The sequence below is a fragment of the Cetorhinus maximus genome, chromosome 18, assembly GCF_964194155.1.
Source record: "Cetorhinus maximus chromosome 18, sCetMax3.hap1.1, whole genome shotgun sequence".
Taxonomy (NCBI): Eukaryota; Metazoa; Chordata; class Chondrichthyes; order Lamniformes; family Cetorhinidae; genus Cetorhinus; species Cetorhinus maximus.
In genome coordinates, this window is record NC_135896.1 from 25,760,047 (window position 1) to 25,784,071 (window position 24,025).

The 24,025-nt window shown below is 47.2% G+C and overlaps 1 protein-coding gene across 1 annotated transcript in view; it reads left to right on the top strand.

Annotated features, from left to right (window-relative positions):
• kcnh5b (potassium voltage-gated channel, subfamily H (eag-related), member 5b) overlaps positions 1 to 24,025 on the top strand; it is a 322,323-nt gene that overhangs the window by 121,401 nt on the left and 176,897 nt on the right. Inside the window, exons 5-6 of the mRNA XM_078563325.1 lie at positions 15,455 to 15,570; positions 16,192 to 16,584. Coding sequence (XP_078419451.1) covers positions 15,455 to 15,570; positions 16,192 to 16,584 — 509 coding nt within the window. The remainder of the gene's footprint in view (positions 1 to 15,454; positions 15,571 to 16,191; positions 16,585 to 24,025) is intronic.

A 24,025-nucleotide genomic window follows, 5' to 3' on the forward strand; every position in this document is an offset into this window, starting at 1 on the left:
TCCCACAGAGGTCACCTGTGGAGCCCTGAAAGGAGCCACTGGCATAGAAATTGAGTGCCACGGTTACTTTCACAGCCATGGGCAGGCCGATGCCCTCTATGTCACCATGGCACCAAATCCTGCAGCAGCTGGCAGATGTGACCAATCAGTTCCCTAGACATGCGCAGCCTTAAGCGACACTGTTTCTCAGTCATCTGTAGGAATGAAAAGCGGCGTCTAAGCCCTGGGTCTAGCTGAGCGCCGACCAGTGACAGGTCACTGTGGCTCTTTAGCAGTGTGTGCTGGGGCCCCAGCTGCCCCTTCTTCCTGAGGGTGCTGCTCCTCCCTCTGCACAGCCAGGCACCTCCATCACTCTCTTTGTCGTTTTCACTCTCTGTATGCCACGAGGCACACAGTTAGATCACCAGGTTCCTTGTTCCTGGTGTTCTCCTCCTGCAGGATGAAAGAGAGAGACGCGTGGGTTAGCTTGGGTGTTGTAAGAACCTCTATTGGTTAAGACTGAAGGCCCCTTAACGCGTCGGGGAGTGTACCGGCCATCACTTGGAAGGCCAGAGCTTAGTGCACTGCGTGGCTGCCCGAAACCCCGCCTTCCTCTGCCCCACTCCGCCTGACCGATTGGCAGCAGCTTTGCCCATTGGACTCCATGCTGTGCTCTCAGCTCAGGCACAGGCATTCTCTTAACCCCCGCTGCAAGGCTGGGCTGTTAGCTTGAACCATGGGGGAGACTGGTCCACACCAGGATGATGACTTTGCAAGGGGCTGTGAGCGCCTCCATGTGTGACTGCTCTATGGCCAGCTTTAGCAAACAGATTGTACAACGTGCCCAATCGTCCAAATTATTCTGCAGTGCACTAAAACGCTCATTAGTTTGCAGTCTATGCCCGAGGGTGAAAAGCTCAGGAGCACTCGGTGGCATTTTCATGCCTCTGCATTGCTTGAACGGGCAGATGAGCTAGAGGCCCAAATCCACACATGTCAATGTGGCTGTGTCTGAACTGTCTCAGCTGTGGAGGAATGGTCACTTTATGCAAGGGTTCCCTAATGTGTGGCTGCTTCCCTTCCCACCCCTCAGCATGTGCTTGTGCGCTACCTTCAACCGCAGGGCAGCCCTTCTGCCCCCCCCACTCCCCTCCCCCCAACAAGTGGCCTCAACCGCAGTGCAGCCCTTGACCCCCGCCACCCCCCAAGTCACCTCAACCACAGGAGAGCCCTTCTCCTGCACCACACCGTCAGCCAGCCGGGAAAAAGTGACTTGCCTGTGCCCTCACTTGAAGACTTGGCGCCTCAACCTTGAAGCCCAACAAGCCACCCTCCCAAGCACTGCGCAATGTTACTGTGCACTCACCTCCAAGTTCCCCTCTAAGCACCAAGTATATGCCTTATATATGCTGCTGTGAAACAGGTCGGCATGGGGGGGATGATTCCTGCCCGCTGGCCTTATAATGATGTGCTGATGTATTACAATGAGGATCCTGAAGTCCAATGGCGGGAAATGTCGCCTGCCATTGACGGGCTGAGCGGACAATCGCAAACTGGTTTCACAAAGTCGTGAAACCAATTTTTGTCCTTCTAGCCATATTGTCCGCTCATGCCACCGAACACGCCCGATGCCGGCGGGCGCGGAAAATTCCGTCCACTGCCGCCTGCGAGTCACCTCGCTGCTATTTTCTGCACCCCCTCATGACCTATATGGCAGCTGTTTTTGGTGCAGCAGCTGGCCCAAAATGGTCCTCATCAAACTGGGGAGCTGCCTCTGGATGCCTGCCCCTTGGTGCCAGGGTCCAGGATGTCACTGAGCAACTGCAGAGCATTGTGAGGGGGCGGGGAGGCTGAACAGTAGAGGTTGTATGTAGAATGTAGGTACAAAGAGGGATGAGGTCCTATAGGCAGACTTTAGCAAACTAGGAAAGGGATTAAGTAGGACCTCAAAGGCAGTAATCCCCAGGTCATTCCTGGTGCCACGCACTGAGTTAAGAATCAGGAGGGATACTGCAGCTGAATGTGTGGCTGATGGTGCAAGGGGGAAGGCTTTTGATTCCTGGGACATTAGGATGTGTGTTGCACAGTCCTCGTGGATTTATCGCAATAGGGCTGGAACCAAGGTCCTCACGGGGCAGTTTTCTAGAGCTGTAGGAGAAGGTTCAAACTAATTCGGCAGGGACTTTGGAACCTGGATGTAGCATGAGAAAGGAAAAACAAGATGCACAAAGGATTCAACGAGACAGATAGTAGCAGGGTAGGAAATAGTAACCTAATACATGGGGTCAAACTAAGAGGAAATACAGTAAGAAGATCAATTCATGTTTATAAAGTCTGGTCAATAGGCACGTGAGAATATGATGTTGTGGCGATAACAAAGACTTGGCTCATAAAAAGAGCACAACTGGAGCCTGAGTATGAAGGATAATATCAAATTGCTGCAGCTAGAGGATATTCTAGAAGGATTAAGGACAGCATCCAATTAGTTAGGTGGAGGAACCATTACACTACTTGTATTCTATAGATTACGAATTAGTGGGAAAAATATAGAGGAGCAAATTTGCAGGGAAGTTACAGAGAGGTGCAAAAACTATAGAATATAGATAATGGGGGAATTTAGTTATCCAATATAAACTGGTGTAATAATAATAGTGTTAAGGATAGAGAGGGAGAAGAGTTCCTGAAGAGCCTTCAGGGGAATTTTCTTGATTTGTAAATTTCCAACCCAATGAGGAAGGAGGCATTGCTAGATCTGGATTCTAGGGAATGAGATGGGTCAAGTAGATCATGTTTCAGTTGGGGAACATTTAGGGAACAGTGATCATAGTATTATAAGGTTTAGATTAGCTATGGAAAGGCTAATCTATAGCTTTATTTGAGGAAGGCCAATTTTAATGGGTTGAGACCTGTCCCGGTTAAATTGGAATTAAAGATTGGCAGGCAAAACTGTAGCAGAACAATGGACTTCATTAATAGAGATGATATGGGTAGAGTCAATGTACATTCTCACGGAGATGAAAGAAAGAACAAACAAAGCCAGGGTTCCTTGGATAACAAAAGATCAGAGAAATGAATTTTTGTGAAGTTTGGAAGATTCTGTGTACCTTTAAAAATGGTAGATGAGACCTGGAGGCAGAAGTCCTCCCTCTATTTCCCACAGATCCAATTTTTGGCAGTAGGGGAAAAGGCCAAGTTGTGATTTGCTGAGGCAAGAGACCCAAACTCAGCAGGGCTATTTGAATTCAAAGGTGAATTCAAACAGATCCCATTTTGGCTGGTCCAAGGGCCTTAACCCACAGTACTGGAGTCATGGATTGACAGAGCAGATGTAAGTGCTCTTGAAGGAAAGATAAGGTCTGTACAACTTTCATTTTCTGAAGTTTTTTTTAAATGCCCTGCTCTTTACAATTAAAAATAAACAGGCTCCAGGGTGTCATTGAGAGTTTTTTTAAAATACCCTCTGTGAGACTGCTTTGATTGACAGGTGTAGGTTCAGAAAAAAAAGTAGCATCTGGTTGGGCAGTTTCCCCAAGAGCTATCATCATGTCATTATGAATGCTTAGCTGAGTTTCAAAAGCTAAAATTATCTCAGCAGGGGTTCTGAGTTCTCAGTTTGATCATTTAAAGAGGCTATTAAAGGATTAGCTGTTTTTAATGTGGCTACTGATTAGAAGTTTGGTTGTTTTTACGAAGAATTAACATTGTCAGGAAATTTAAAAGGTTTGAATGGATTTTATGAATGGGTACTTTTTTCACTATCAACTGTGTAGGAGTGGGGGCTGTATGAAATTGTTAGAAGTTTGTTTCTTCTCATCTCCACATGGCTCTGGATCCTGAGGTTTGCCTTTGGTGGATACTGGCTGAGTGTCTATGGAGGTGGCATGGAGGCCATGTGGGGTGGGTGGAGGCCATGAGTTGGCATTGATTTGGCATGGAGGGTATGAGGGGCCATGGGTACTGGGGGAGGGCATGAGCTGGCATTCAGTTGGCATGGGGGTGGGCGGGGACCAGGGCCGTGACGGGGAGTGATCTAAAGGGCCTCACAATTTGTAAAACAATGAGGACAAAGTCTCAAAGAACCAAGGCAGACCTTTTAGCCAGCCTACCCTGGCATTCACCTGTCCCCATGACCACCTACATTCTGCTTCTGGGGTTGGCAGGCCTGATTAAACTCTGCAACCCCCTCTCCAAGAGCAACAATTGGGAGTTTTGACGTATGTTTTACCAAGGTGGGTCTGGCACGTTGGGAAACCAGTTTGCAATCGCCCGCTCGGCGGGCCACGTTTCCCGCCATCGGACGTCGGGAACCTCATTGTAATACATCAGTGTATCATTATCAGGCCACCCCGCCGGAATCGTAACCGCCCCCCCCACCCCCACCTCCCCCCCTCCTCCCGCCTCCTCCGGCTGGATCGTCTGTCCAAGTGAGTGGGAAAGCACGCCGATGTGTTTCACAACAGCACATACAAGGTGTGCGCTTGGCGGCCTGCATTTTGATGCGAATTCGGAGGTGAGCACACAGTAACGTTGTGCAGCGCTCGTCAGGGTCGCCTGTTGGACTTCAAGCTTCAGGGGCATTGAGAGGTCGGGGTTAAGGGCAGCCCTGCCATTGAGGTGACTGGTGACAGGGGACAGGGGGCAAGGGCAGCCCTGCCATTGAATATAGCGCGCAAGCATTTGGGGTAGGGGGTAGGATGGGGGAGGGAAGTGTATATGTATAAAGTGACCATTCCTCTGTAATTGAGACAGCTCAGACACAGCCACATTGATATAATTGGAGTCGGGCCTCTAGCTTATCTGCCCACTCAAGCAATGCAGAGGCATCAAAGTGCCACCAAGTGCTCCAGAGCTTTTCACCCCCCCACCTCCCGGCAATGACTGCAAAGTCATGTGCGCTTTAGTGGGCTGCAGAACAGTTGGACGACTGCACACGTTGTACAATCTCCTCGCTAAAGCTGGCCATGGAGCAGTCACCGCTGGAGGTGCTCACAGCCCCTTGCAATGTCAGCATCCGGGTTTGGGCCAGTCTCCCCCATGGTTCAAGCTAACAGGGCAGCCTTGCAGTGCACTAATCTCTGGCCATCTAAATGGGGGCCGTCACTCTCTGGGTCGTCACACTTAAGCAGGACAGGTCTGAGTACACCTGTGCCAACCACGTGTCTCTCTTTCATCCTGCAAGAGGAGCTCATCAGGATCTTGGAGCCTGGTGACCTAGCTGTATGCCTGATGGCCTACAGAGCATGGAGGCGATGGAGGAGAGTGTGACTTAGGCTCCTGGCCGCACAAAGGCAGGAGCAGCAACCCCATGCAAAAGGGGCGGCTGGCGCCCCCACACATGCCACCCAAAAGCCACAGCGAGCCATCGCATGCCAGTGCCTAGTGACACCCAGTGTCTATAGACGCCGCCTTTCCTGCAGATGACTGAGAACCAGTGTTGCCAAAGACTGCGCATGTCTAGGGAACTGGTCCGTCACATCTGCCAGCTGCTGCAGGATTTGGCGCCACGGGGACATGGAGGGCATCCACTGCCAGTGGCCGTGAAAGTGACCACAACACTCAATTTCTATGCCAGGGGCTCTTTTCAGGGCTCCACTGGTGACCTCTGTGGGATATCACAAGCCTCCAACCACAAATGCATCCATGAGGTCACGAATGCCATCTTTGCGAGGGTACACAACTTTGTGCATTTCGCCCGGGACCAGGACAGCCAGGATGCAGGAGCGATTGGATTCGCCCAGATCTTGGGTTTCCCAGGTGCAGGGTGTGATCGACTGCACTCACGTGGCGCAGAGACCTCTGCCGCAACACACGGTGGACCACATCAATCACAAGGGCTTCCATTCGCTGAATGTGCAGCTCTTGTGCGACCACCAGAAATGCATCCTGCAGGTATGTGCACAAGGTTTCCAGGGAGTGTGCATGACACCTACATCCTCCATCGCTCACAGGTCCCTGGGCATTCCAGGGTCCACATAAGCTGCAGGGATGGCTCCTCGGGGACAAGGGCTACCCGCAGAGGAAGTGGCCTCAGGCTGCAGCAGAGCAAAGGTATAATGAGGCTCATGCTGCAACCCGCAACTTGGTGGAGCAGAACATCGGGATGCTGGAAATGAGCTTCCGGTGCCTGGACTGGTCTGGTGGAGCCCTGCAATATGATCCGCAGAGGGTGTCATTCATCGTCGTCGTCTGCTGCACCTTTTACAACCTGGCGCACCAATGGGGAGACAAGCTGGCCGAGGAGGAGATGGAGCAGCTGCACGTCTCCTCTGATGAGGAGGACACCGATGGGGATGAGGGGAAGAGGTCCTCGGAGGTGACGATGAGGCCCTCACACTGGCTAGACGAGGCAGGCGCGCTCAGGAGGTCCTCATAGCTGCTAGATTTGTGGAGGATGATGACATGATGCAGTGAGGTGACCCCACAGATCCTCACATTACATCTGTAAATGTTTGACTCCAGTCTGGCTTATGGCAATGTGAATACCCTCTGTGAGAATGCTCCTGTCATGGAGACACAGTGGAGGCCCTAATAGTCACTTGATTGCAGAAGGAAGAATATGACATGCAGTGAGGACACTCCATAAATCTTCACATAGCCTCTGAGAATGTCTGACTCCTGTCTGGCCGTGGGCAGCTCGCTTGCACTCTGTGATCAAGGTCACATCATAGAGACGCAGCCGTGAAACTTTAGAAGCATGTGTTGCTTTGTCCACCTTCAGCATCTGTTCTCTTCAGTGGTCACAGATGCTGAAGAGATGGGGGCCAGCCCCACCTTAAAGGTGCTGAGAGCACACAGAGAGAATGAAAGAACTCTGTGGTACCTGCCCAGTACATTCGGGCAGCAATGAGCAGCACTGCCGAGGTGCAGGCATCAGTAATGACTCCAGGGAGTGTGAGGTTGGACCATCACTGTGGTCCGGAGGCTGCACAGTGCACAGGGAAGAGGCCCTGGACTGAGACACTTGCCTTTAACTTGTGCAGAAAGGTTTCACATCTGAGTGACTGGAGTACTGCTCATCAGAACAAGGAGCCACAGTCAGGGAGAGATTCTTGGGAGTTTATTGACAATAGTGAACATTATGTACAAGTGATTAACACCTGTGCCCAGGCTATGCACCTAATTCTTCTGTGCTTTCCTAATCCTGCCGCTACATCTTGGTGCTCCCCAGACACCCACAGCGCAGGTGGAGGCAGCCTGCTGACTGCAACACACTGTTTGTGATGACCTTGGCGGGTGTCAAAGAACAAAGAACAAAGAAAGGTACAGCACAGGAACAGGCCCTTCGACCCTCCAAGCCCGCGCCGATCATATTGCCTGTCAAACTAAAACATTTTGCACTTCCGGGGTCCGTATCCCTCTATTCCCATCCTATTCATGTATTTGTCAAGCTGCCTCTTAAACACCACAATCGTACCTGCTTCCACCACCTCCTCTGGCAGCGAATTCCAGACACTCACTACCCTCTGCGTAAAAAACTTGCCCCACACATCTCCTCTATAGTTTTCTCCTCTCACCTTAAATCTATGTCCCCTAGTAATTGACACTTCCACCCTGGGACAAAGCTTCTGACTATCTACTCTGTCCATGCCACTCATAATTTTGTAAACTTCTATCAAGTCGCCCCTCAATCTCCGTCGCTCTAGTGAGAACAATCCGAGTTTCTCCAACCTCTCCTCATAGCTAATAACCTCCAGACCAGGCAGCATCCTGGCAAACCTCCTCTGCACCCTATCCAACGCCTCCAAATCCTTCTGGTAATGTGGTGACCAGAATTGCGTGCAATATTCCAAGTGTGGCCTAACCAAGGCTCTATACAGCTGCAGCATGACTTCCCAGCTTTTATACTCAATACCCCTGCCAATGAAGGCAAGCATGCCATATGCCTTCCTGACTACCTTATCCACCTGCATTGCCACTTTCAGTGACCTGTGGACCTGTATACCCAGATCCCTCTGTCCGTCGATGCACTTAAGGGTTCTGCCATTTACTGTATAATTCCTACCTGTATTAGACCTTCCAAAATGCATTACCTCACACTTGTCCGGATTAAACTTCATCTGCCATATCTCCGCCAAAGTCTCCAACCGATCTATATCCCGTTGTATCCTTCGACAATCCTCTTCACTATCTGCAACTCCTCCAACCTTAGTGTCGTCTGCAAACTTACTAATTAGCCCAGTTACATTTTCCTCCAAATCATTTACGTATACTACTAACAGCAAAGGTCCCAGCACCGATCCCTGCGGAACTCCACTAGTCACAGCTCTCCATTCAGAAAAGCACCCTTCCACTGCTACCCTCTGTCTTCTATGACCAAGCCAATTCTGTATCCATCTTGCCAGCTCACCTCTGATCCCGTGCGACTTTACCTTCTGTACCAGTCTGCCATGAGGGACCTTGTCAAAGGCCTTATTGAAATTCATGTATACAACATCCACTGCCCTTCCATCATCGATCATCTTTGTCACTTCCTCGAAAAACTCGATCAAGTTAGTGAGACACGACCTCCCCTTCACAAAACCATGCTGCCTTTCACTAATACGCCCATTTGCTTCCAAATGGTAGTAAATCCTGTCACGAAGAATCTTCTCCAATAGTGTCCTCTAGGGGGCCGAGACCTGGAGGGCCCGGGCCTGCTTGCGGGGTCCTGCTGTGTGGCAGTGGCACCCTCCTCGGCCTGTGGGGCTGGAGCTGCTGAGGTCACAGGAAGAGGGGATTCAGTTTGGCCAGATACTCTCGGAGTCACCTGGGTGGATGGCCCCGGAGTGTGACCCTGCTGATCCTGCTCCCTATGGGTGCCCAAGGGCCCCTGGCTGACTCCTTGAGGAGAAGGGGTAGCTGGAGTGAGATCGAGCTGCCCGGCACCTCTCTCACATACACACTGTTGGAGCCCAACAATGGCCTCGGCGATGGAGTTGATCCCGTGCAGCAGGAGCAATGTCCTGGACCAAGGTCTCCATGGCGACTGCCACCCTACCAGTGTTGACCTCAGTCCATTGGCATGCTGGCGCTATCACCTCAGCCTGAAGGCAGACAGACACCTCCATCGTGCATTTCAATCTGCGGAGTGCAGCGGACATCCCTTCCTGATGTTCCCGAGCTTGCCTTTGCAGCTCCAGCAACTGTGACATGACCGAGTCCAGAGGCTCATCATCTGACTCGGACTCAGCAAATTTATGGCCTCCAGCAGTCCTCCGAGTGCTGGACACCTGGGAAGTCCCTGCCGCTGCCTGCTGTGGATCAAATGGTGCGATGTACTCACCAGATTGTGATCCTAAGGTTACTCTAAAGGTTGGTGCCACCAAGGTGTGTCTCTCTGCATTGGTAGAGGGTGTGGGTGAGCACTGTGATGGAGGACACCTTCAGATTCCTCTTCCGAAGTGTCTTTGGGGCTTGACTGGAGGCCCTGGGTCATGGACTCTTTTGGCTGTTTCCCATATTTGCCTGCAGGAGTAAGAGGGGATAATTAGTGTATGACAGTGGCCTGTGAAACAGGACACATCACTCACAGTATGGTTGTCTGATGGATGTTGCACTGCTGGACTCTCACTTGGTAGAGCAGCGCCGACCTCACCGTCAGCACAGGACTGGTCCAGATCCTCACCGGCCAGCTGGATGGCTCTGTTTTCAAAGTCGTTGAGGACTTTGATTTCGGGCATTCCTCCACCAGTCTGTGGCCTCTCCCTCTTGTGTGCCAGCTTCTTCTGCATGAATAGAGATGGAAAGAGTGTAAGCAGGACACCTGCCAGGCCGGATGATGAGAATGCCTGGCATGTGTGGGTGGTGAATGGTCCCATGGACACGATGAGGACAATGATGGTGTGTGTGAGAGAGTGAATGCTGATGTCCCTTGAACCGGCAGTGAGTGAGGGCCCTGTGGATGTGTGATGGGTTTGTGAGTGTGAGAGTTGAGAGTGATGAAAAGAGTGACTTAGCCTGGCAGAATGGAGGAGATCATTCATCCTCTTGAGGCATTGGCTTTTTTGAAGGGCATTGGCGCTGACCACCACTGCCACCGCCTCCCAAGCTGGGTTATTGCTGTTGCTGCCCATCCTGCGGCCAGAGCGGGGGTAGAGGATGTCCTGGCGGGCCTCCCCGGCATCCAAAAGGTGCTCGAGGGACACGTCCCTGAACCTGGGGGCTGCAGTCTTCTCCAGTTTCAGGGCCATGTCTTCCGTGCTGCAGTGGTTGTCTGGAAGCACTGAGATGTGTGCTTGCGGCTGGACTTTAAATATGGCGCCCAGGGTGATGCAGCGGCAGGGTGATGGCAGGCGGGCGAATGAGAGCCTTTCCGCCATGGAAACAGTGTGTTTCCTGGGAGTGCATAAATGATGTGGCGGGTTTGGGACAATATGGTGTAGAAACCCACCATCGCGGCCGACGGGTAAAATGCCGTTTCTCCCGCCTGCTACCGCACTTAGTGCAAATCTGAAATGATTCCGCCCTCTGTATCCTCCTCAGACTTGCTTTCCTGCTTACCTTTGTGTCATCAGCAAATTTGGCTAGGACAAACTCTACCCCTTCATCCCGGTCATATATCATAAATAGTTGAGCTGTCCTGATCCCTGCAGCGCTCCGCTAGTTACAGTTTGCCAACCTGAAAATGACCCTTTTATCCTTAATCTCTGGGCTGGATTTTACAGGGCATCATGTTCCCTGCCCCTTCCCCGGGAGCCCAACCACAAAGCAGCCCGATTCCCTGCAGACATTTTATGGCTCAGGGTGAGACTTCCGCCACTATCTGGAACAGACATCCCACTTTCGAGATCTGCTTTGATGTCCCAACAGCCAGATTGGAATGGTGGCCACTTCTGGGACTACAGCCCGAACTCAAAAAGAGGAAGTTATTGAGGCTAGATTGAACTAACAGACTAAGTCCAGGATGTTGGTGGGGCCCGGCTCTCAGGCTCCAGTGAGAGAGGTGATGGGGCAGGGGACCGGGTTTGAGGAGCCAGGGGCAGAGGGCTGGAGCAGGGCGTAGAGGGGGGCATAACCTTGGGGGAGGGGGTGTCTCCGATGGGCACAGGGAAGCCCCAAAAGGAGGTTCTCACCCACATCCCCCCTTGCCTGACATCAGATCACCCGGTTAAAGCTGCTGGGCTGCCTACTTGATATCTGCCTGCCCGCCGCAGATAAAATAGCAGCAGGGGCAGTATGAGACACTTGTAAGTGGCCATTAATTGGCCAGTTCAGGACCTCAATAGGACCAAGGGTGGGTGGGCCACCTGATGCCTCCAATGCCTCCCGTTAAATGGGAGACAGGTTGGGAGCGGGCAGGAGGAGCAGGAGGCTTGTTACATCCTCAAAGTACTCTAATAAATTTGTCAATCACAATTATCCTTAAAACCATGTTGACTCTGCCTGATTGTATTGTGATTTTCTAAATGTCCTGCTTTTACCTTTTTAATAATGGATTCTAGCATTTTCTCAATGCCAGATGTTAGATTAACTGACCTATGATTCCTGTTTTCTGTCTCCCTTCTTTATTGAATGGTGCTCTTACTTTTGCGGGTTTTTCAATAAGCTTTCCAGAATCTAGGGAATTTTGGAAGAATACAACCAATCCATTCACTATCTCTGCAGCCACTTGCTTTAAGACACTGGGATGCAGTCCACCAGGCCCAGGGCACTTGACAGCCTTTAGCCCCATCAATTTTCTTAGTACTTTTTCTCTACTGATCATGATCGTTTTAAGCTCCTCCCTCCCTTTTGGCTCTTGATTTCCTACTATTCTTGGGATGCTTTCTGTGTCTTCTATTGTGAAGACAGAAGCAAAATACTTGTTCAAAGTCTTTGCCATTTCCTTGATTCCCGTTACTAATTCCCCACTCTCACCATCTGAGGGACCAACGCTTACGCAGAGAACAAGATGAATCTGATAAAAAGGTGCAAATGACAAATGTCAGGTTGATAATAAAAGTGAGAACCAGGCTGCATATCGAGAGTTCAGAGGGGGAAGTGAGAAAAGAAATAAGTGAGGCAAAGAGAGAGTATGAGAAGAGAATGGCAGCTAACATAGAAGGGAGTCTAAAAATCTTCTACAGATAAATAAATATTAGAAGGGTAGTAAGAGAAGGAGTGGGCGAATCAGGGACCAAAATGGGGATCGACAGTGGAGGCAGAGGATATGGCTGAAGTATATCTGGCTTTATCAAGAAAGAAGATGCTACCAGAGTCATTGTGAATGAGAGGATAGTTGAGATACTGGATGGGCTAAAATTGATTAAGAGGAGGTATTAGAAGGGCTGGCTGTTTTTAAAGTTGATAAATCATGTGAGGATGCTGAGGGAAGTGAGGGTGGAGATTGCAGAGGTACTGATCATCATCTTCCAATCGTCCTTAGATACGGGACGGGACGGGACGAGGCGGGGCGGGGTGGGGCGGGGTGGGGTGGGGGTGTGCAGCGGGGTGTGCTGGAGGACTGAAAAATGCCAAATGTTACAACAAAGGGTAAGGATAAACTAGCAACTGCAGGCAAATCAGTTTAACCTCAGTGCTTGGAAAGTTTTCAGAAGCAACACTCACCTGGACAAGTTTGGAGTAATTATGGATTTTTTAAAGGCAAATTGTGTTTAACTCAATTGATTATGTTTTTTGATGAAACAACAGAGATGGTTATTGAGGGTAAAGTGGTTGATATGGAGTGTATGGATTTCCAAAAAGCATTTGATTAGGTGCCATATAATTGGCTTGCCAGCAAAGTTGAAGCTGATGGAATGAAGGGAAAGTGGTGGCATGGATACGGAGTTGACTGAGTGGCAGGAAACAGAGAGTAGTGGTGAGTGGTTGTTTTTTGGCCTGGAGGGAGGTATACGTTGGAGTTCCCCATTAGGACCACTGCTTTCCTAGATAGATATTAATAACTTGACTCGGGTGCCCAGGGCACAGTTTTAAAATTTGCTGATGACACAAAACTTGGGAGTATTGTGAGCCTGTAAGGCCAATAGTGATAGACTTCGAGAGGACATGCATGGATTGGTGGAGTGGGCGGACGTGGGGAAGAAAAAAATTAATGTAGAGAAGTGTGAAGTAGAAAGAATGAGCAGAGGCAATATAAAATGTACAGTTTTAAAGTGGGTGCAGAAACAAGGGTGACCTGGGAGTATATGTACACAAACTGTCGAAGCTAGCAGGGTAAGTTTAAAAAAAAAATTAAGAAGGCATATGGGATCCTAGGCTCTATTAATTAGAGATATAAAATACAAAAGCAAGTTAAGTTATGAAGGGTTCTTATAAAACACTGGTTCAGCCTCAGCTGGAGTATTGTGTCCAATTCTGGGCACTGCACTTTAGGAAGAATGTGAAGGTTTTAGAGAGAGTGCAGAAAGATTTTTGAGAATGGCTTCAGGAATGAAGGGCTTCAGGTACATGGATGGCTTGGCAAAGCTGGGGCTCTTCCCCTTAGCAAAGCTGACGTTGACAGGAGATTTAATAGAAGTGTTCAAAATGCTGAGTGGTCTATACAGAGTAGTTAGAGAGAAACTGTTCTCATTGGAGGAAGGATCGAAAACCAGAGGACACAGATTTAAGGTGATTGGCAAAAGAACCAAAGGTGACATAGGACAGAATTTTATGTTCCCCCGCCAGTGGGTTTATAGGTGGGAGGGATCAATAAAACTTCCTGGGTGGCTTTCCCACGACCCTCCCACCTAGCTCCGATCTGCCCGCAATATTACCTGGGGTGGCCAAGGCCTAGGGTAGACCACTGGCCTTCATCCCTATTGAGGTCCTTAAATGGTCATTTATTGGCTACTTAAGGGCTGCTTCCCACCTGGCCACAATTTTGAAGCTGGCAGAAGGAGTTCAGGGGCAGGGGGGAAGCCCGGCAGGTCACCCCCCTCGTGTCTTGGGCAGGAAGGGTGGTGTTGTCTCCCTCAAAGGCTACCTTTCCACATTGCGCGCCCTCCCCCCTCCCATGGTCTGCCCCCCATGAGTGCTCACTCTCCCCAAGACCATGCAGGAAAGCTATTTTCTCACAGTCAGTGGTTCGGATCTGGAATGCACTGCCTGAGAGCAGGTGAAGGGAGATTCAATGGTCGCTTATAAAAGGGAACTATATAAGCACCTGAGGACAAAAGAAATTATTGCAGGGCTACAGGGAAAAGGTAGGGGAGAGGGACCAGCTAAATTGCTCTTGCAGAAAGCTAGCATGAACTCAATGGGCCAAATAGCCACCTTCTGTGCTGTAACCACCCTGTGATTCTATAATCTCTGCATGCTGAATGTGTTCAACATCTTCATCTAATTTGGGAAAAATGTTTTCCCATTTGTTTTACAAATAGACTTGACAAAAACAGTATCAAAGTGCTTTGTTGGAACATAAATCAAGCCTGACTTTGCTGCATTCCCAAACAAAAGGTTCATCAGACACTTTTTGATTTAAAAAAATGTCCTATTAAAATGAAACCAGCTAAGACTATCAGCTGCAACTAAATTTTGTTAAAGCCACACCGTCACCATTAGAGATCAAACTCCGTGGACCCCAATATAAATCATTGCATTGACTTTCTCTTCATGTCACATGAGCTTCCACGTAATCGTGTGGCACCAGACAAAGTCAATGTGGTTAAAAGGTTAGCTTCAACTGAAACATAATTGTGTAGTGATTAGTAAAGATATTGGAATGGACACTGGGATAGAAAGACAATTAACCTCACTCTACATGTGTAACCTTCAGCCAATTAGAAAGATTCTTACAATGAGTGCAGCATTTCTTTACCTGACATTGAATGGATTGTCTGAAAAAGAAACTCTACAGGTTTTTTGTTCCATTCACTTTTCCCTGCTCACACTCTCTTAAGTTACCTCCTCAATATCCAGTACAGCTAATAATATTATCTCATTTCCTTACCACAGCTTGGCAATCCACATAAGACTACTTTGGAACAAGCATAGCTACTATTTCTATATGTAAAGAGAAAAACAGAACAGGGCAAAACAAAAATGTGTCCCTCGGTGTGCCAGGGGATGTGAATGAACTGTGTACCTCATTTCCACTTGTTTTTTCAATTAATCTGCCTAATGGAGGCAAGATTTTGAACATCAATGCACAGTGTGGCTATTTGCTTCCTCCCTTCACTCTCACTAAGTGGAGTGAAACTGGCAACACTGACATGCAATCATCCAATAAACACAGGCAAAAGATAATTCACATAGTAATTTGGATAACACTGACTATCATGTTTTGGAACCGCAGTATCAGTTTCACACAGTTGCACACAAAATGGCTTACAACAAGTAACACTGCAGAGTAGGTATTAACTGGATGCTTAAAATTCCATTTGCTAACTGTAAACAGTGTTCAAAACAATTTCACTAGTTGCTGCTCAGTAACAGCTATCTTAAACTGATATGGTTTTATTATGCTGCAGGCATTAGAGTTTAAAAACTGTCCTTTGTAACAACTAAAATTACAGTACTGTAAGGAAAGTGCGTTACTGGAGTCGGTAGTTACTGTCTTTTTTTCTAAATCAAGGGTGGGCAAAATTTGCTCGACTGACAAGAGCGCTGACAAATAGTCGGAGTGTTCTGCAGCAACTGACCCCGATGAACAAATCTGATGGGGTCCATAAACATTCACGTTTAGCAGAAGTAAGTATTGAATTCCACATTTATAATTTAGCTAAATTTTTTCCTTCAGAGCGTTTGATCTAGACAGAAAGTTTATCAGAAGAAACAACTAAATGCTGTATCTGGATTGGCAGTCTCACAATTTGAGATCTTCAAAGAATTCTTTATTCCTTTCCAAGAAACCAGTCATTTATCTGATATTACTTCAGCCTTTGGCCAAATTCTGGATGTGGGAGGCCCGTTTTTATTTTTGGCTCATCTCCAGGAATCAGTTCTTCAGGTACAAAGGTCAGGGGAAAAAGGGACAGGGACACAGTGATCAGCATCTCTTCCTTTTTAACATCACTTTGTGATTGCAGGACATTTCTTGGGGAGGGCACAGCTTGGCTAACACCTGAAGGGGTGCAGGAGTGATGATATTACTTCAATGAGATGGAAGGGAATGGGGGAGGGTTGGTGGGGGGGGTTGCTGGTAGCATTTTGGCTTCTTGCCTTACTTTCCATCTGGAAAGTTTGCTCCAGAGTAGTATTCTGCATCTGACTCGCAGTTTGAGGGAAGTTTAAATTTAAATACATTACACTTTTCGAAGCCGTTAAGAGTTTGGATTGTGCATTATGACTGTCACTTTTCCTTTATTTCAGGTTCTGCAGCTAGGATCCGACATTCTTCCTCAATATAAACAGGAGGCTCCGAAGACTCCACCACACATCATCCTGCACTACTGTGCGTTCAAAACCACCTGGGATTGGATCATCCTTATTTTAACCTTCTACACTGCAATTATGGTTCCTTACAATGTGTCCTTCAGAACAAAACAGAACAACATTGCTTGGCTAGTGCTGGACAGTGTAGTTGATGTGATATTCTTAGTGGATATTGTCTTAAATTTCCACACTACGTTTGTGGGCCCTGGAGGGGAAGTTATATCCGATCCTAAACTAATCAGAATGAACTACTTAAAAACCTGGTTTGTGATTGACCTGCTATCCTGTTTGCCATATGACATCATCAATGCCTTCGAAAATGTGGATGAGGTAAGTCGACATATCTAAATTTATTCTAGTGAAAGCAATGGAGTTTTGCTTCCCTCTCTACAGTGTTTAGCATAGTGCTGTCAGTGTGAGGTTTGATTTGCGGTAAACCTTGGTAATGGGGTCCAGTTAGAACTAAATTAACGTTATTGATTTCACACAAATTTTACCTCCTACGTCTTGTAGACCAAAAGTTTTGGGATTGTAGCAGCTTTTGTGAGATGTTGGTTTGCGATTCAACCAAAAAGATGGTATCATATTTGTGAACCCGAGCAAGGAATGCAAAAAGGTATTTGTGATAAACTGAAGCACAAATGGAGATCTAAAAGCTCTCGCTGATTGGATTTACACAAAAAAAGCTCAGAAACGTGCACATTTTGCACTTAAATGGTGAAATTACAATAACAACATAGATCAGATATTCAGCCATCTTTGTAACTGGAGCAGCACAACTGTTAAAATTTATGAATTTTCAAGGTCAAGACATGTTTCTATGAAGTTAAGGTTGCAAGAAAAATGGTTGTATCTTAAAGATCTAGGTAAGGCCAGCTGAAACATTTTCTTGCTCTAGTTATTATCATTGGAGATTAAACACAATTGCTGGATACCTGAAGTACTAGAAATGCCAGAATCTGAAAGTGAAAGATGGATCCTTTGTTTATGACTATCACAATTAGCCTGGAGTAGGACTGACAACAGCCAGTGTTTTCTGCTTTTGTTAGAATAATCATTTGCTTTCTTTATACTGACATCAGAAACTGCACCAGTATAATTTGCTTCAGGAACTAGCTAAAATACCTTATTGATGTTCAAATAGGTCACCTCTGTATGTAGGTTGCATCCTAGACTTAAGCCACTCCCCATGAAAAGGTTTATTGGACTGTAGATTTACAGCATATCTGTGGCAATGTTCCATGATCAGCTCTAAAACCTTTTTCATGAGGATTATTTCTGCTAAGTTTTTGTTTAGTCAGCAGAGTATGATGTGGTTGAGAATTTTATCCGGTATTTGAGTAAACTCATCTAACTGCTTCATCTGGCTTCCAGTGCATTACATGAAGCCGTGTGTGTACATCCAGGATTAGGTACTTCTCCCGTTAGCGTACTCAAAACAACTGTGACTCGGGTTGATTTCACGGAATCTTCTATCATATGAAACAGTTTTAAGGGTAATTTTTCATCTTTAACACTCCTAGTGCAGAGCATTGTGCACTGGGACCATCTATCAGGGATTCAGATGGGGGCCTATTCAGTGTGGATGGAAAATACTGGAAGATACCCTGCATTGAGATTTGAATGTGTATCTGCTGGCATGCAAAGTTCTATGATAGTAACGCTAAAGATGAAACTTTACACTTATTTTCCATGACTTGACAAATTTAAAGCCTATCATGGGAATTCTATGTGGAGTATTTAGAATTCACTCCACACGAGTGTCTGATAAAATATCTGCTACCTTGAAGCATAGCATGGAGATTTAGATAAGAGATGTGAACATTATTAATGAAAAGCACTCACCTCTGAAGAAGCCACTGAAAAAAAGATTTGCATTATTATATAGCACCTTTCACAACCTCATCCCAATGTCCTTTATAGTTAGTGATGCACTTTTGAAATGTAATCACTGTTGTAATGTAGGAAAATCAGCAGCCAATTTGCACCTAGCAAGCTTCAAGAAACAGTAATGTGATAATGACCAGATATATTTTTAAGTGATGTTGACTAAGGGATAAATATTGGCCAGGACACTGGAGGTAAAACAAGGATAAAGCCGGCAATACAGACTAGTCAATTTGGCTTCAGTGGTCAGGAAACGTCTGGAAACTATAGCTCAGGACAAAATTCATAGTCACTTAGACAATAACAGGATAACTAAGGAAAGCCAGCATGGATTCATTAAGAGAAAATCATGTTTAACTAACTTGGAGTTTTTTGGGAGGTAACAGAGAAGGTTGATAAGGGCAACCCTGTTGATGTGGTGTATATGGATTTTCAAAAGGCATTTGATACAGTGCCACACAACAGACTTGTGAGCAAAATTCTAGCTCATGGAATAAAGGGAAGATAGGCACTTGGATAAGAATTTGGCTGCGTGACAGGAAACAGAGTAGTGATAAATGGTTGTTTTTCAGATTGGAGGAAGGTTTGTAGTGGAGTTCCCCAGGGGGCAGTGTTGGGACCCTTGCTCTTCCTGATATATATTAATGACCTAGACTGTGGTGTTCAGGGCATGATTTCAAAATTTGCAGATGATATGAAGATTGGAAACGTTGTCAACTGCAATTAAATGTTCTTGAACTTCAAAAGAACATAGATATGTTCGTGGATTGGGTAGACAAGTGGTAAATGAAGTTTAATGCAGAGAAGTGTGAGGTGATTCATTCTGGCAGGAAGAATATGGTGAGACAGTATAAAATAAAGGGAGAAAGCCTACAGGAGGTGCAGGAACAGAACGACCTTGGTGTATATGTACATTGAAGATGGCAGGGCATGTTGAGAGAGCAGTTAATAAAGCATATAGTATCTTAGGCTTTATTAATAGGGACATGGAGTACAAGAATAAATAGGTCATGTTGGCTTCTATAAGACCTAGTTAGGCCTCATCTGGAGCACTGCATCCAGTTCTGGGTGCCATACTTGAGGAAAGATGTGAAGGCATTGGAGAAAGTGCATAGGAGATTCACAAGAATGATTCCAGGGATAAAGAACTGTAGCTATGAGGATAGTTTGGAGAGGTTGGGACTGTTTTCCTTGGAGAAAAGAAGGCTGAGAGGAGACTTGATAAAGGTATTCAAGATCCTGAGGGGATGGACAGGGTAGATAGTGAGAAACTGTTCCCAATCAAGGGAGCATCAAGAACCAGAGGGCACAGATTCAAAATAATTGGCAAAAGGAGTAAAAGTGAGGTGAGGCAAAGTTTTTTCACCCAGAAGATGATTGGAGTTTGGAACTAACTTACTGAGAGGGTGGCAGAGGCAGGTTCGATCGAGGTATTCAGAAGGGAATTGGATTACTATCTGAAAAGAAAGAATGTGCAAGGTTACAGTGATAAGGCAGGGGAGTGGGGCTAGGCAGAATACTCTTTCAGAAAGCCAGTGTAGACTCGATAGGCCGAATGGCCTCCTGCACTGCAGAGATTCTGTGATTCTTTTTGGAATAATACCATGGGAACTTTTGCATCCACCTGCGAGAGCAAACTGTTCCTCAGTTTAACACCTCATCACCTCATCCAAATTAGCACCTCAGATGGCGCTGCACTCCCTTGGCACGGGAGCGCTAACCTAGGTTTTTACACTCAAGATTCTAGAGTGGAACTTGAATCAACAACTTCCTGACTCAAAGGCGAGAGCGGTATGAACTGAACCATGCTTGAAACTGTCAAAGCAGCAGAATGGTCCCCTTCTCATTGGGAAGTGCAGTCAGGTAAAATTCTTGGAGCAAGCTGCAACAGAGTAGGAAAACTACTGAAAGCAGGAGCTGCATATTATGCCGCTGCAGAAATAACTGATCAACTGATAGTGCCGTGGCAATTGATTTTTTTTTTAAAAAGTGGCAGTTCCAAATCAAATGGAAGCAGGAGCAGGAGACACATTAGCCTATTGCCCCCCTGCCAAGAAAGCTGGGAGTACAATCTACCTGATTTCAAAAATCCCATCAACTGTTTCTCCTAGTGGGTATTTTCAGAGGTCAGTAGCTTTCATGAATAGTGCTTACCTTTTCTTAATACCCTGCCCAGTAATTCAGAAAATGGTCTGTATCTTCTGAGCTTCCATGAATCCTAACTGGGGGTACCCCAAAGATGCACTGGGAAACAACCCCCACTGGAAGTCTTCAGGTAAGGATTTCCCCTCAATTATCCGGGAAGTTCCCTGCAATCAGAACTATCCGAAAGTATGGTTTAAATCGCAAATTTCAGATGGTTCCTACTGTCTTACAGTAATAGTTACCCAGCAAAGGTCAGAAGAATTAAAACCATTTTTAACTCCTGGGTACCTATAGTACTGCCCCCTCCGCGGGACTGCTCTACACTTCCAGACCCACCACGGGACCCCCCTGAACACCTGACCCCCCCTACCGCTTATCACTATCCCACTGACCAACCCCGAGCACCCGACCCCCACCTCCCCACCAACCCGCTGATCTCCCCAACCCCGCAGCTGATCACCCGATCCCCACCCCCCCCACTGACCACCCAACACCAACCAAACACCTGACCCCCCTCCACTGACCACCCGACCCCAAACCCCACAGCAAACCAACATCCCCAACTGACCTCCCCACAGTACACCTACCCTCTGGACCCCCACTGACCACCCGACCCCTGCAGAACACCCTACCCTTTCCTTCCCACTGACCTCTCAACTCCCACCCTCCCACTGACCATCCGAACACCCCAACTGACCACCTGACCCCTGCCAAACCCGCAGTCCCCTCCCTCCATTGACCAACCGACCTCCGACCCCCACCCCGACCAGCACCCGCCACCCACCGCCCCTCATTGACCACCCGACCTCCCCTGAACACCCTGTCCCCCAACTAACCGCCCGAACTATCCCCCTCCTGACTGACGCCCCCCAACCACCCGACGCTCCCCGATCGACCACCCTCAATGACCACCTTACCTACCCCGGAAACCCCTGCCCCACCACCCTCCCAACCACCCGACCACCCCTCCCTCCTGACTCCCCAGACCAACCGACCGCCCCTCTCTCCCAACTTCCGTGATCACTGAATCTCCCCCTCGACCGACCCCCAACGCTGACCACCCAACCACCTCATCCCCTCCAATCCTTCCCACTTACAAACCTACCTCTCCCTGGCTTCTGAAAGTGGCTGGGCCTTTAAACTACCTGCTTTACAGCAGGTAGTGTTGTTAAAAAAGGGGGCGTGTCTGCCTTACCTCCGACTCTCCAGCCCTCAACTGAAGGCCTCAGGCACATGCCGACCTACATAGTTCTCACCTGGCCTGAGTTGGAATGTCGGGCGAGAAAGGAGTGATTTGATTTCCGGGTAAGTAACTAGGAGCAGAGTAGTGATCTGACTCTGATCGCCACTCCACAGAAGTTCAGCCCCAATATCATTGCCGTAATCATTGAGTTGATTGAAATATTAAGGTTATGGAATTACCAGTCCGTGTATGGTATGAAGAGATCCAGGACTGAGAAAATGGAATAGATTCTAAAAACAGTAATATTTTTCAACAGAAGGTCCAGCGATTAAAAATGTAATGTAAAGATGACCAACATTTTTAATACACATTAATAGATAGTAAAATCATCCATTACCTTTACCAATTGCTTTTATTGTGTATCTATATAGATTGGAATCTTCCTTTGACCGCAAAGGCGGCCACTGTGTCAATTATTATTTCTCAAGCTGGCAGCAAAATTTAATATAAGATGGACCAGAGTTATTTTACTGGCACGCAGACACACAGAGGGGAAAACAACTGACAGAAGTGAAGGAGGAGACTGTTAGAGAAGTGAAAGGGAAGCGGCAGATGGATGTAAAGGAGAGAAGAAAGAAAGAGGAGAGAAGTAAAGGTAATTGCCCAGAGGACTCCAGGAAATGCAAAATGTATTTGGGAGTTGGACATAGAGGAGTGGATTTTCATTAGTACCACTGGACATAAAAGTGTTCCTTTTAACCCCCAAAATGAGTGGGCTTGGACCAGGTGGAAAATTTAAATACTGAAAATTTCAAACACAAATCCGACTGCTCTCAAGTTATCCACTTCTGGTTTTAACGGTTGTAGCTTAGGGTACAGGAGCTCAATATGCTCTCAGATGTCAGGCACCTCGTTTATATATCTTACTGAGGCTGTGTGCCACAGATTTTATCTGCCATCCAGCCTCAATGCTGGTCAACCTGGTTTGCTGAGTCTCGGAAAACCAGGCTGAAGGGAGGCAAGGATATGGAACTGGGTCTTTTCAGCACCGCTTCTGGGCTGGGAAGAGTAGGAGTGCTTCATCCAGACTCCCAAGCTTCCCTTCTAGTTTCCTCAGACCCTCCTGAAATTTCCATGCCTTGACCTACCTTCCCAGCCCCTTCAATGCCTTGGACCTCCAACACACGATCTCTCGAGGTCCACCCACCAAATTCATCCATGACCTCCCCAAGGTCATTTCAAATTTCCCTTTCCCTTCACGGCCTTGATAGGCCCCCCCACCACTGTCTCAATCGGCTGACTTTCTGATCTCCCACTACCTTCCCATCCACGGTTTTTCCAATCCCTCCCCACCTGCCGGCCATTCACCCCAAGACCACTGCAATTTACCCACCTCCACCCTCTAGCCTTTCTGATCTCCTCAAAGCCCTGGTCTCCACGATCTCTATCTCCTTCTACCAGCACACTGCTGGGCAGGAAACAGGGGGGAAAAAAAAGTAAAAACAGAAAATGCTGGAAAAGCTCAGCTGGTCTGCTATTTATTTCTTGCTATTTATGCACTTTGCCCAATTTTTCTTCCAGTTAAAAGAAAATTGGGCAGGCTCTGTTACAAATGCCCCCTGTGTGATTTTTCTTTGTGTTTTGGAAGGGTATACTGCACATCCTAGTGATACAGACAGAGATTTACTCGAGTGTTTAATTATGATTCCGCCTCACTCAATAATGATTTAATCACCAGTAACAGGAATCTGGCCCACATTTTCAATAGGCTAGAGACTCTGACCTTTGCAATGCAAAAAATAAGGAATGTGCAAATACTTAACGCATGCAATAGGAGTTACTTGCTTATAACCATTCCAAATGCCAGCTTCAGAATATTTTTCCAGTCCAACAGCTGCCATTGAGCTCCAAACCCTTAGTCTATTATTGTTATTTTTTTTTTCGATTACTACCTTCTTGCTTTTTCCATTTTGCTGAAACATTAGATATCCAATTTATATAGGCAGACTTCTGTTCGTGAGTATTCTGTGTGCAAATGTCAGAAAATGACAGACGTTTAAATAACATCATTGTGCCATATCATAATGTTGCTAGGGAATTGGCTGTATATAGAAAGTTCATTTAAAGGGCATCGTTTTTCAGACCACTTCTGTGAAATAGCCTCGCTCTTTTAAAATATTTTTTTCCGCCGCTATTTAAGTGTTCAGGAATCTTTGAGGTAACTCATTCTTCTGCTGCTGTCTTTTCCCCGGCGATTTCAAAAGTGAAACATGAGGATCAGCCTATACATAAGGATTTTGGACGAAGGCAGACCAAGAGAGATTTCAGGCAGATCTGAAGTGCTCTTTGTCGACCCACTGGCACCCACACACTTGTGCCTTCAGGTAGAGGTGCTCATTGCTCTGACAGGGAATAAAGACTTGCAGAGGTGCAATTCCCAAGGGAGGCTGCATTACAAGACTGACAGTCTGACTAACCGTGATGATAATATGTTCTTTGGGAGCACAGTGTGCCTTCTGTGGTACTTCATGGGGCCAGGATAATTGTCAGCATAGT